Source organism: Manis pentadactyla, chromosome 8 (genome assembly GCF_030020395.1).
Source record: "Manis pentadactyla isolate mManPen7 chromosome 8, mManPen7.hap1, whole genome shotgun sequence".
Classification (NCBI taxonomy): domain Eukaryota; kingdom Metazoa; phylum Chordata; class Mammalia; order Pholidota; family Manidae; genus Manis; species Manis pentadactyla.
Window position 1 is genome coordinate 39471021 of NC_080026.1, and position 14901 is coordinate 39485921.

The window sequence follows — 14901 nt, forward strand, 5'->3', positions numbered from 1 at the left end:
CTCAAAACTGATTGTCTGGCGTGTTAAGAATTCATGCTGCTAATCAACCCCAGACATTTATGGCTATTTGATCCAGTTTATAGATCACTGAGATTTTTTTAGTGTTCATTAAATGATAAACAGCCCTGGGATGAATCAACAGCTATACTCCTGGAATGTCTCTTCTCTAGATTTCAGATGAAGACAGCTAGTTCACCTCTAGTCTTCACAAAATACAGATACATCCCTCAAAATTAAAGACCTTATTTTTAATTCTTAGAGCATAGGCTGAGCATAGTGATTTAGTTCAAATACTTTGTGAGTACTTGATATGTGCTGTATTAGGCGTCGAGGACACAAAGATGAGTATGAAATCATCTCTGCCATGTTGAACTCACTTAAGACTAAAACTCGATTTGGTGAATGACAAATACAGAAGAAGATAAGAACAGTGATCATCATGTCTCAGGTGCCACTAGTTGGGTTTTAATTATAGTAGACTAGGTCAGTTGTGTATGTAGCAGAACCAATAAATAGATTAAAGGAGATTAAAATACAGGTGTACTGACTCCAAAACCACTAAACCATAATGCATTCACCCAATTCCTCTGAGTCTCTGAAGGATGATGTTAACAGTTCCAGAACTGTGTATCTGCAAAGACTAATCTCTATGGTCAACTTTATCATATATTAGCATGCACAGGAATCATCTGGAGAGTTTGTTAAAACAAAGATGATTGCTCAGCGGGTCCCCAGGTACTCAGTAATTCTGTGATGGGCTGAATAATTTGCATTTAGACAATCTCAGAGGTGACATTGACCATTCTTTGAATAGCACTGACCTAGGGAAATGTTTGTCAAACTTTAGCCCCTGGCAGAGTCATCTTTAGAGCTTATTAAAGTAAACTGTTGGCCTTGCCCTCCCCATGGAGATTCAAAAGGTCTGGAATAGAGCTGAATTATTTTTATTTCAAACAAGCTTTCAGATGGTGCTCAGCTGCATCCAAAGGTCAGCTTTAGACTCTGTTGGTTCATGGCCTGCACTGACCTAAGAAACTATCTGAACAGGTTAACAGAAGTATCCTACTTAGAATCCCAATTTCAAAACATGTAAAATTTTTTATTAAAATATGTATTGTACTTAACATAGAATTCTCTCATCAGAGAAGCAAAGAAGTGTGACAAACTGAATGGCATGAATCTAATGGGCAATTTTAAGGAGTGAGCACTGCAAGTAGCAATAATGATGATACATAAAGATTTTACCCATGCAGAGGGAGATAGGTTTCTTGAAGGGTATAGTGATACCTTTATAGTAGCTGTCTACTTCTTAGAGATCAATTTTTTTAATAGCTTGTCTATGCTATGCATTATTTTCTTAACATTAGCATATAAAATTGCTAGAAATCTGAATGATTTAAAAAGTGGCCTTGGTTGATATTACTAAAAAGAAAGTGTTCACATAGAGAGCAAAGGTGGGCTACCACCATGGCCTGGGAAACTTTAGCCTAAGAAGAAACTAGTAAAGACCATGGACAAGTGGCTAGCCATAGAGGATGGAAAATACAGGAGAATATGGTGTTACAGGAACCCAGCAAAGACTTTCTTAGAGGATTGAGTGGTTAATGGATTAGAATACTGCAAGAAGTCATCAAGATAATAGAAAAATTGACTCTTTGATTTGACACCATAGAAATCATGAAGACATCTCATTGGAATGTTATGTAAAATTCCCATCATCCTTCCTTACAGACGAATGTGTAATGAGAAAGTAGACATCCAAATACAAGCAATTCTGTCTATATGTATACATACAATATTCTTTGAAATACAGTTTTCTTTCTCAATTTTCTTATTAATACCACATTTCTTTCCTTACCACAGATTTATATTATAATAGCTGGTGTTCATCATTATTTTTCTATTTTCAAAGTTAACTGTAATTTCATGATTATTTTTCATATGAAAATTTCAAGACCACTTTATCAATTTAAGAAGAAAGTTCTATTAGGATTTTCATTGGAATTTCCTTCAACTTTCAAGTTATTCTAGGAAAATGGACACATTTACTGAACTGAATCTTTTTTCAGGAGTTCAGAGATTCCCTACATCCTTCAAGAGATCTTACAAATCTTCCAGTGAAAATTTGTGGTTTTCTTTCTTTGGACACTAAAAATTTCTGAAGTCGATGAATATATCTGCTATTACTGTGAATTCTGCTATTATGTATATTTTTAGAATTATAGCTAAATGTGCATAATACAGAGTTCATTATTTTAACAATTTTAAGTGTATAGCTCTGTGGCATAAAGTATATTCACATTATTTTGCAACCATCACCACCAATCCATCTCCACAACTTTTTCTTCTTCTCAAATGGAACCTTTATATACATCAAACAATAAATCCTTATTTCCTCCTCTCCCCATTCCCTGCCAGCCACCAATCTAATTTCTGTCTCTCTATGAATTGGTCTCTTCTGGGTAACTTATGTAAGTACTTGTGTAAGTATAATCATACATATTTGCCTTTTGTGACTAACTTATTTCACTCACCATACATTTAAATATTTCACCTTCAGGGTTCGTCTATTTATAACATATAACAGAATTTCATTCCTGTCTTTAAGAATGACTAATATTCCATTGTATGTATGTAACCCATTTTGTTTATCCATTCATCCATTGAGGACAGTTGGGTTGCTTCCACCTTTTGGCTATTGTGAATAATGCCACATTGCACATGATCATACAGATATCTGTTTGAATCCCTGCTTTCAGATTTATTAGGGGAATATAATTGTAGAATTATATGGTAATTCTACTTTTAATTGTTTTTTGAAAAATTGCCACACCATTTTCCATAGCAGCTGCACCATTTGCATTCCTGCCAATGTTACTATACAGAACTCTAATTTCTTTAAATTCTTGCCAATACTTGTTGCTTTCTGTTTTCCTGGTAATGGCCATCCATATTTGTGTGAAGTGGTGTCTTCTTGTTTTGGTTTTCATTTCCTTAATGACTAGTGATGTTGACCCTCTTTCCATAAGTTTATGGGCATTTGTAGATCTTCTTTTGGAGAAATGTCTATTCAAATCTGCTGCCTTTTTTCCTCCCACTCTGTCACATCCTTCTTTGTCTCTTGCAACTGTTTTGACCCAAAGGATGTGTTATCTGACATTATAGCCCCCTGCCACTCTCCTGCCCCCAGCTTTGTTTTTGGTTACCATTTGCATGGGATGTCTATTCCATCCTTTCACTTTCATCCTATGTGAGTCCTCAGATCTAAAGTGATACTCATGTAAATAGCTTCTACTTGAAATATGGTTTTTTGACCCAATTTGACATTCTGTGTGATTGGGGAAGTCAATCCATATATTTTTAAAATATTACTTATAAGGAAGTACTTACTATTGTTATTTTGTTTTTTATATGTCTTCTAGTTTTTGTCCCTTATTTCTTCTCTTACTCCCTTTCTTTGTGTGTGTGTGTGTGTGTGTGTGTGTGTGTGTGTTACACGTTTGATCCCCTTCTCTTTTCCTTTTGTGTATATTTGAAGACTTTTTTTGTAGTTAACCTGGGGATTACACATAGAATCCAAAAGTTATAATCTATTTTAAACCAATGCAAACATATTATCAAGTGATTACAAATCTCTATTTGCAGCTCCATAATTCCTACTTTATGATAGTTGTACCATAAATTATTGTGTACTCACTAACATAGACTTATAATTACTTTCCATGTTTTTGTTTTTTAGATCATTAAGAAAGGGAAAATGTAGAGTTAGAAGTCAACATTTCAGTGATGCTTGTTTGTATATTTGTCCTCATATTTACCATTATAGGAGAATTTTGTATTTTTATATGTCTTCAGATTATTGTCTAGCGTTTTTTTCAACTTGAATGACTCCCTATAGCATTTCTTGTAGGGCAAATCTAAGTGACATTGAGCTCCCTCATGCTTGTTATTCTGGGAATGTTTTAATTTCTTCCTCTTTCTTGAAGGAAAGTTTTGCTTGACTGTATTATTGGTTGATAGGTTTTTCTCATAGCAGTGATGATATATTATCCTACTGCCTCTGGATTGCAAACTTTCTGCTGAAAAATCCACTGATAATCTTATTGTGGATACTTGCAAGCAATGAGAGTCACTTTTATCTTTTTCCTTTCAAGGTTCTCTCTTTGTCTTTAACTTTTACTAATTTGATATTTGTCTATGTGTGGGTCTCTGTGTGTTTATTCTGATTGGAGTTCATTGACCTTCTTGTGTTTTTATAGCCATGTCTTTTCTCAAATTAGGAAAGTTTTCATCATAATTTCTTCAAATAAACTTTCTGATCTTTTCTCGCTCTCTCTCTTCTCCTTCCAGGACTTCCATAATGTGCATAATGATTCTACTGTTAGATTTAAGTCCCTTGGGTTCGGTTCACTTTTCTTCTAGACTGTTATACTAGAAATATAAAACTATTGCTACATAACATATTGATGATAGCTGTCATCTTTGTTTCCCTCATTTAATGATCATCCATCTAGTAGTATGTTACCAGCAGTCATAATTGTTGGGGAATGATAAATGTCAAATTGCAATTGAGATAATTGCTAGTTACTTTATGAACAAATTGATGGTTAATAAATAAAACCAAATAAGAATTAAAAAAAAAAAAGCAAAGAGCCATAGAAGACTAGCTTTGCATTTCTAACAAGCTCTCAGGTGGTGTTGAGCCTTCTGTCTATAGTTCTTACTGTGAGTAGCACTGATTCAGCATTGCCTCATGTACATTGACAGCACAAGGCTATAACAAATGTAGCTTTGAAAAATGTATAACTTGTAATCATATACAAAAAATATGCACTTTACTTGGCATATGAGTTGCATGATAAACAGGGACATGTGAATGGCCATGAGGATAATAGGCAAATTTTAAGAAGTAGTGGACATTATAAGTATTAACTGTAAATAAAATGTAAGAAATCTATAATTATGTTTTCTTTATTGATAATGTATATATTGTAGGGAACTATGATTATATCTCATAATGGTCAATATTTCACAGTTTTAATTATTTTTATTAAACTGCATTTAATTCACTAACTTATTTAGTGTATTTGCATTAATTTTTTTATTTAAATTGTATTTAGAATTTCTTATGTGGTGTATTTTTCTGACATACTATCAAGACAACATGACCTTAATAAATATTTGGAATTTTTCCTTCTTTCTATCTACTTTAAAGTAGTTTGAATGGTATAGGACTTACTTGTTTATTGAAGGCAAAATCTGTGGTTTTGTACCTTTTGGGAGAACCTTGAAAAACATGCTAATTTCTTTTATGTTTATTGGTCTTTTCCAGGTGTAAATTTTGTCAATTATTTTTGCTAGAAAGAAAAAGTGCACACTTTGTTGAGCTTTCTAAATATCCAAATATTTTTATACATGCTTTCCACTCACTTAAAAAAAAATCTGATTCCGTTTTGACAAAGATTTTGTGCAGTTATGTAACCCCACCATACCCTATTTAAGGAAATGCTGATTGGGTGTTCAAAGCAAATTTTTTTATATCAATGAGGAAATTAGTATCTTCTCCCTCATTTCCCACAGAAAAATTTTGTGATCTCCGTTTTACCTTATTTACATAACCAAAGCTGGCTAAACATTTCTTAGGAATGATATAAACTATTTTTCATCAATTTGAATTTTTCCCAGGTGTTTTTAAAACCCTTAACTCTAAAATGCTGTTTTCTAATATTATGAAACAATATAGAACATTAAAAAGTATTTTAAAGATATTTCCCAGTTATTCAATGTAAATGCCCTTGGACTGTTTCTGACCTATTTCACCATTGAAATTACTCACAGTTAAGAATATTAACAGCATAAGTAAAGTAAAATCATTAATGTAAAAAAAAAATTCAATATTTTGAGCTATTTGACAGAAAATATACTAATGTTATGTGTTAACCAATTTTTTTTATTTTTTATTTTTGGAACTTACTGAATTTATATCAGAAAACATTAACAGTCTGTTTTTGTGACAACTTTAGCACATCAGAAGGATTTTGAAACAATTAAATAAGTATAGGTAGGGGATAACAGAAAAGAGTGAAGTTTTTGAATACTTGATATGATTGTGTTGAGAACCAAACTAGGAATTGATGTATTAAATGCTAATACTCTAAGCCTGTAAATCTAAATTCACCTTTTCAAGTAGCAGTAAAGATATTTTAAAGAACCTTTCCTGTGGTTCCTAGAAAATAGAGTGGTTGAAGAAAATCTATTTTTATTAAAGTACATGCACATCCGATCTACAGATATATTTTCAACATCTTAGTGTTTTCCCTGTATCTTCTATATGCTATTATGTTTTGAGAGTATTTTAGTATAGAAGGATCATATTTCTTCTCCTGTTGCCTCTAGTAGAGAGTAGATTGAAGCTTCCTAAGAGGAAATACAAATGGAATATTCTAAATGAAAAAAATTTGAATTTGTGTATCCTTCACTCACTTCCTTTTTAAGACAATAAGATCTGTTGGTTAGGCTTTTTTCCTTATTGTGCCAAATGAAATGACATATAAACCTTAAATGTTTTCTGTTTATTATTTCCAGCCTTTTTTTCATTGCACTTGAACTAATAAAAAATGCATTTTGAATTTAGGTAAACTATGTAGTGGACAGAATTATCTTACAAACTTAACTGTTCTCTGGGAGGTAATGAATAATTAGATTGGTTATAAATAGTTAGATTATAAATTTCATTTAGTTTCATCTATAGCAGCAACATGTCTGTAGACAGTTACAGCACTGAATATCTTCTGGAATTGTATGCAGATGTTTCAACTGATAACATCCATCCCTTGAGGCACTGATTTAAAAGCAGCTCCATGCAGGAATTATTAAATATTTGTCTTTGTATCTTCAAACCTCTCCTGGGAGTATAATAGCCCAACACTGACTCTGTTCTGCCTCTGATGACCACGGTGCAAGCTCCTTACATGTTCCATCTCAGACTGCTACCCAGCACTGTACCTCTTCTGTGGGACTGGCATGTGTAGTGGATTGCTTTCAGGTGTTGGCTGGTAGGAAGTCTTTGAAAAGCAAAGCCAATTAGGATCACTTCCCACAAAAGGAAAAATTATTAAGGTTGTTGAAGCAGATAGATTGAAGATTGGCAGCTGTATTTTGGAATCCAAGCATCAGATTAATGATGCTGCACATAATTGCAGTCAAATTAATCTTTAGCAAGTAGATACATTTTAAAAGTTTGTTATTAATGTGTATTTAATGAGTGGCATTGTATTTATATACCCTTTGGGTTTCCATTTGTACCACTTAATAAGTCAATTATTTCTAAGCATCTATTAAGAGAACCAGAGATTGCTAAGCAGTCTAAGGAATCTAAAGAGTTTTAAAATGTGATTCTTATTTTAAGGGATATCATGGCTCTTTGTATATGGCTCTAAGCATTGACATCACAACCACCACCACCAGCACCACTACCACCACAATCATCATTGCTGCTATCACTCATTCATTCATTATTTGGTTATCTGTTGCATACCTAGTATGTCCCAAACTAGGGAGGTAGCGGAGAACAAGATGAACTGGTCACTGACATCATGAATTTCTAGTCTAGCCTTCTGAGACAGATAAAATGAACATTTAAACAGCTTAATCTGTTATCAAACAGCATAACACATAACTATAAATAGATGATTAAATATAACATGACATGTGATATACCTACTATGATAATGTATAAAGAAAAATAAAGTGATTGAAGGGATAAAAGGGATATGGAATGTCACTTTAGAGAGGGTGGTCAGGGAAGGTTCCTGAGGAAGGAGCATTTGAGATAAGAATTGGATGATGAGAAAGAGATATGGGCAAGTGTATGGAGGAAGAACATTCCAAGCAGCTCAGTGTGCACTTTGCTATTGTACATTTAAGTAAAAGTTTTGTTTGAATTACTTGTTTTAATCATCATATCATTTAAAAATAATAATCATTATTCTAGTTGTTCAAGTGAAAAAACATCTGAAACTTAGAAAAATGTAGAAACATCTTTGCAATCTCATAGTTATTAAGCAGAGAGTTGAATTCAACCCATTGGTACTGTGTATTTCAGGAAGGAGAATCATATATAGTTTGCATGAATGAGGGAAATCCCGAGAGAAGAGATATTAGAGCAGGATGTTGAATGGTTGATAGTATTTATAATTGGATGCATATGAAAGGGATTGGATGAAGAAGAATTGGGAATTGAATACTGATGTGTGAATTGAAGCCTCTGAGACATATGTAGGACATGGGGATCAGAATGGTATGGATAGTGTTCTTTCTCAAAAGGGACCAAAGCTGGATGAGAAAACTTCAGCTTGGCTATATACAATTGTTATTCTAGATTCTACACTGCCTTTGATTCTTTAGATAGTGTAGGTGCATCAAAGGACTTTGTGGAGTAAGTGACAGAAAGTAAAACTGTGGTTTAGAAATAGTGTGGTAACAGAGTGTAAGGTGGATGGAAAAGGGAGAATTGCAGTAAGAGCTCAGGAAACCTGCATTTCCTAATCAGGGCCTTGTAGATGTGTGGGGCATTTATGAGTCAGTGTAGGGAGCCACACATTCTTATATGCACCACTTTATAAATGGAAAAATACTTTTTTCTCAAACATGTTCTACCATTTTTAAAATGGCACTTTTTCCCAGTATTCCTTGACAAGGAAAACATGAGTTTATTTGAAAACATTACAGAATTCAGGATCACTTTTATATAATTGCACATTTTCTCAAATAAAATGTTCTAAAGTGCACTATTCTTATGTAGAGGCCTGAATTATGTCCTGATTCACTGATTTATTCACTGATTCATGCATTTATTCTAGGAATATGTATTCTTAGAACAGCATATTATAGTAGTTAAGAGTGTGGTTTCTGAAGCAAGATTTTATGGACTGGACCCTCAGATCTTCCATTTATCAACAGTCAGTAGATTTTTTTATTAATCTCTCTAAATCTTATTTTTTGTATCTACAAATTTGTCAGAAAACAATAGCAGTCTCACTGATTTTTATGAGGATTATATGAGATTATGGCTATAATAAGGTACTCAGTATAATAACAAACACAGTAAGATTTCTAAGCTATTATTACTGTTAGAGAAAGTCTGGTAGACTGCATGGTTGCATCATATTCAGAGACTGAAAAGCACACTCTGAATTCATTTCTCAAATAACTCATTTTGAGTTCAAGTGACAGTGAATCAAGATTAAAATCAGTAGGTTTAAAATTATGATTTACTCTTGATTCTTGTCCTGAACTGAGAAGTCAGTTATAATTGCTTATGTCTATTCTTTTTCCTTTTTCTTACACCATGGAGCAGTAACACCTGGCTCACTTCCCTTTGCGTTAATAAGAACATATTTGTGATTCTTGGCCCAGGTACCCACTTCCTCTTGTTTGGTGCTCTTGTCATTCTCTCTTAGTTCTTGAGGTGAGTGTTTCATAGCTTTCTGACCATTGTAGCCAATTTAAGCATTGCCCTTTCTAATCTGTCACTCTGGCTACTGAGTAGTGTTGAAGTAGAGCCTAATATTGTGAAGAACCAACCCTCACACCACAGATTCTGAAGAAGAAACTCACCTAGAAACCTGCGATAACATTGCATTCCTGAGAAAGGTTTAGGGTCTTAGGACAACTATTGCTCGTCTTAATGTTGTTAACTCTAAAGCTAATGATTTGAGCATCTGTTGTCTTTATTTATGTGGAAAATATGAATGGAAATGTGAACCAAAATGTGAAAGAGATAGAGTTGGATAACAAGCGTTAATAAATAATGAAAAAGAGGTATGTAGTCATTTAAACGAAGGTGGAATTGACCTCTGCTGGATTTGATTCATCAGAGTGAAAGACAAACTTAGTGGTTGGTCTGAGAAAGAGAAAAACAAATAAGAACCAAATACCTCTGTGCACATTTTCTTCTTGCATTTTTATTTAGGTCCTAGTTCTTTCAGTCCAAAGCATTTATGGCAGAATTGAATGCAAACATCATTATGTGAAAATTTGCTTCAGTGTTTTGATCTGTGGGTCATAGGAACCCATTTATAATTTATCAAATGTTTGCTGTTCTATTTATGATTGTTTAAATCAGGACTGCTTCATGACTTCTTGGGTGATTTGTGCACACATAGTGAATGAACCAGATACCTTTATGTTCTGCTTAGTTTGTCCCCAAATCACTCGGTTACTTATGAATAATGGAGGCTTCATTGGGAAGGGGCAAAAAAGTTGAGGGATGGGGTAGGAACACATAAATAAGAGGCTCAGTGTTATATAAACTTTATTGCAAAGAAAAGCTGGCATTCATTTCAAACCAGTGTAGTCTGTGGTTTGCTTTGGTGAACTATGCTCACACATTTCTTATAAACAGAGTAGAACACAGATCATGTGAAAAATGGAAAGCTTTATTTTATGTACTGTGAGAGATGCTCAAGTTTATCCTTCCCCATCAATCTTATCTCCTTGCCAATATCATGCATACTGCCCAGGGAGAGAATGCCTTTAACATGTTGATCTAGAAGCACTCATTTGATTTAGTTACTTCATCCTGTTGATTTTTATGAGTGGTGGGGGAAATGTTTAAAAAGGACCTGTTGTGTTTACAAATGTGCACTGCTCTGCAGTGAGGGGCAATTTGAATGATTTTTCCATCTCTAACCTTTTTTCCCCTTCTCTAGTTAGAGAAGTACTCTACAGGGCTTTGGGGATATTTGTATTTAAATCTTTATTTTAAGTTCCATTGTAACAATAAAGAATGTAAATGTGCACACTTTATTTAGTTATTTTGCAGAGTATTTTGGTTATCATCCTAGTGTTTGTAGTTGATGCGTTTTAACACCATGTACATTTTGGTCAGCAGGCATAAAGCTTCGGCTGGTGTATCTCTTAAAGAAATAAGATTGCCCCCCAAAAGATAGTCATTTATAATATATGCACCTTTGAATGACTAAGCAAGCTACTGAAGAAGGAAAGGATTCTAATCAGCTTTCAAACTGTGATTGTGCCATGCACTGAATCATTCCTTTATGAACACATTTCTCTTGGAGCATGTATAATTATGAAACTTTTTTTTTCTATCTCGGTAGGAACTTGGAAGTAACAGCCCTCCACAGAGAAACTGGAAGGGAATTGCTATTGCCCTGCTGGTGATTTTAGTTGTATGCTCACTCATCACTATGTCAGTCATCCTCTTAACCCCAGGTAATCAGTCTTTATTCCTCTTTTATGATGGTATTGTGGATGATAATTTCACATACAAATGCCTTAAGAGGGTAGCCATATGTGGTATCTCAGAATGCATTAGCACTGGTTGGAAGAAAAAAATGCATACCAGACATTGTGCAAATGGCACAGTAATTTTGTAGTTTAAATATTTTTGAGAGGCAGAAATAGAAAATATATACATAGAGAATGCCAAGGAAATCCTTGGTCTCCATTGCTACTTAAGAGACTTATATTTGTCAATTTTATAAATGCAGAGGCCATTTAACTTTTATTGTGGGTTGAAGATGAGGCAGTGGGGTCTGGAAGTTCCCAGGTGTAGATGATAGCCCCACTCTAAGGACAGTGGTGAGCAGTGATTTGAGAGACAAAAGAGGATTAGGTCAAATGAGATTAGCTAAACCTACAAATGGTTTTTGCTCCTTTTCTTCTTTCCTTACAGTTTTTATATTCTGTTTCTCTTTGTCTGAATGATTTCTCCAAAGTGCCCAATTTTCAGTTGTGTTCTTTAAAGAGTTGAACATGAGTATGTAAATTATCAATAGGTTTAATTCTTCTTTGGGGACTATTTAAGTGCCCAGTTCTACTACTCTTTTAGTCAGAGCTACTTACATGGGAAACTGAGAAAAGCTGTTCAGTTTTTAACCTCCCTCAACTGTCTTCCAGGAACAAATACACTTGGCCTGAAACTACAGTTAACCCAGCTAACATTCTCAAAGACTGGATGCCCATATATGGCTCAGTATTACACAAAAAATAGTAATTTCTGGGATAGGATTGATCTAGTCCAAGAGTCAACAGATACTATGAAGTACAGCCTGTTGTTGAATGCTATGAATTTACAATTTAGCTCCTGTTCTGTTCTGTTTTTTTTCATGTAAAAGTATTTCCTCAGGTACAAAATGTGATTAACAATAGCTCTCTTTCAGACTTATTCAGTTGACTAATTATGGTGACTAATTATACAAATGGCTATGTCAATTGTTACAATGTGAAACTTTGTGAAATATAAGTCTTTGTAAAATGTTTGAATTGCCAAAAATACAGTTTGTAGTTGTTCTTTAGCATAGAAGGAGATTGAGAAAGAAATTAAGGGAGTCAGGAGGGAAAAAAGGGGAAAGAGAACTGGAAAAAAACAAAAAAAGAGAAAAATTTTCCCATATAAGAGCTGACCTATCTGGCATTCTCTTCAGGAACCCTCTCAACTGCTTCATTTGCACATCTTCAGTGCGGGTAACTGAGCCTTGGGATGATTCTAAGTTGCTGCAGAATGCCAGAGCCTTTGTTAAAGGAAAGTGAGCTTATTTCAACATAGTGTTTCACTTAAATGTAAGGATTAAAACATAATTATTAAAAACTGAATGACGTGGTTTTACTGTCATCACTTAGTAACTATTAACAAGATGAAGGAAATTGGTGTCTTGATGCCCATGTGCTTCTTGGCATCAAGAAAGAAAATATCTTTCTTCCATAGGATTCTAGTATACTTTTCCCACTGATTCACTTTCTCAGATTTTCTTGCTGCTCTGAGGCAATAGTGATACTTTGGAGAATTTTGAGAGTTTGGTATAACAAAGTCCTTATAGAGCTGGCCACTCACTAAATCAAACTTCCTCTACACAATCCTTTCTAAGTTGCGCAGTAAACAAATACAGTAGAGTTGTGATGCTGGGGCTATTGTTTGCAGAGTTGAAGAACGAATTTAGCAAACACCCAAGGTAGGAGAGCCAGGGAGAGGCTTTTATTGAAAGATACATGAGAGGACAGAGCTCCTGGCTCATGCCAGGAAGGGACAAGGGAGCTCCTGGGTGGTGCTTTGTCTAGGGGATTTATAGGTGGTTGAGAAAGAAAGGGCTAGGGGATGTACACCTACTAAGTGGTCCTAAAATGTGTATCTTTGAAGAAACATTAAGTTTCTTATTAGTCTTCCTGGTTATTTAGAAGAATTTTACTGCTCTGATTTCCTCCCAGGATAGGAGCTTCCTAGTCTGAGAGCATATCACTCAAGGCTGCCTGCTTTGCTCCCAAGGTGGGCTGAGTTATTGTCTGTTTGTTAAGAAACTTACTTTGTGACTAATTGGGTTTTAAGATGCAGTCTTGTTTTTAAGATAGAGTCCTTCCTGTTTTTACTATGTTGTTTTGGGCTTGCTTACTACCTTGCCCAAGTTGCAACAAATGATTTGTTTAGGGCTGGAGGAAGAAAAGCAGCACCTGGGTAAAGTTAGAAAAATAAACTGGGCCCTCCAGCAGGCCAAAGCAAATATCACAATGGATTATCTTGCTTTGTTTTTTCCGGAGGCCCTCACCCCACTCTGTTTAAGCCCATGGTCCCTGTCTCAGTTACAGTCATTTTGTCATGCACTTATTCATTTTAAAAAAAAGGGACTTGAGCAGGATACACCTTGGTTTGAGTTCTGGCTCTGTAACTGAGTAGTTTTGTGAAGTTGGCAAGTTATTTAACCTTGTCTGTTACTTCGCTCACCTGTATTATGGGCACAACAAACAGGGCTGACATACAGTGTTATTTTAAGAGATAAGTGAAATAATGTAGGTCAAGAGTTCAGTACAGTGTCTAGCACTGGTGCTGTTGTATTGCTAATACTTAGTACTTACTGAGCACCAGGTATACTAGAGAGATGTATAAGAATAAAAAAAAAGCCTCTCAGCAATATAGAAATCTGTGATTTCAATTTTAAATTATGATAGGTGGAAAAGGACTAAATATTTAATCAAGAGTCAGTCTTTCAATGGTTTGCAGTGGTTTTGGCAGGGATGTTATGAAGTAAGTAGAAGTCAGTATGCTGGAGTGGGAAAAGTATTGCTCTAGGAAGCAAGCAGTCAATCTGACTTCTACACTCTGTGTTTGGAAACGCAATGCCACCAGGGGCCTGGGAGGTTGCATTAACTGAGGAAGTGTGCAAGTGTAATGACAGTGGTGAGGGATTCGCTTGAGTTATAAGCAAGCAAATAACATCCTAATTACATGGCCTTCATGGTAGACTCAAACCAAGCAGAGTGAAATACAAAGCTAGAAGACTAATAGTTTGTGGCCCAAGACTCAAGTCATAAGCGTGGAAGCACTCTTAGAAGTCATGTAGTCTTGCCTCCTTCATGAAACAAGAAAAAAAGTTTTGTTTAACCTCTAGTTCTGTGAACTAGAATGTGCATCCAGACCATTAGTGCAGACTTTTGATTGAGCCCACATGTGCTCCCATGCGTGTCTGTGGTCAGCCTAGTGCTCTCGTTGCAGCATGCCTTCTTCTAACCCTCGGGCTTGCGAGACCTCCGAGGGAAAAGCTCCAACCTCTTTTTCTTCCCTTTGTCCACTAATATGTCCTCAAGGCCCAGCTTTCTAGGTAAAACCACTCAGACAGATGGAAGCTTTGAACAGTAAGGGGAATCCATGTCAGGAGGGGAAACTTCTGATCTTGAAATTATTCAACAAGATACTAGACCCCCATTAGGACAAAGTTTCAGCTGATTCTGGAACAATCCTTCCAATAAGGGTGGGGATCAGGAAACCATATGCCTTTTTGTAGGGATACGATCTTAGAAAAATCACTTACCTCTTTTGACGTTTTTTGTTGAAGAAAAGAGCTTCTTTGGTTTGCCAGAATGTGAAGTGATCCTCTTGAAGTTTATTGT

General features: G+C 35.1%; 1 protein-coding gene across 3 annotated transcripts in view; it reads left to right on the forward strand.

Annotated features, from left to right (window-relative positions):
- Positions 1 to 14901, forward strand: part of DPP10 (dipeptidyl peptidase like 10) — a 674550-nt gene that overhangs the window by 132444 nt on the left and 527205 nt on the right. For all 3 annotated transcript variants that reach the window (XM_036886636.2, XM_036886633.2, XM_036886635.2), the window contains exon 2: positions 11121 to 11235. In XM_036886636.2, coding sequence (XP_036742531.2) covers positions 11121 to 11235 — 115 coding nt within the window. The remainder of the gene's footprint in view (positions 1 to 11120; positions 11236 to 14901) is intronic.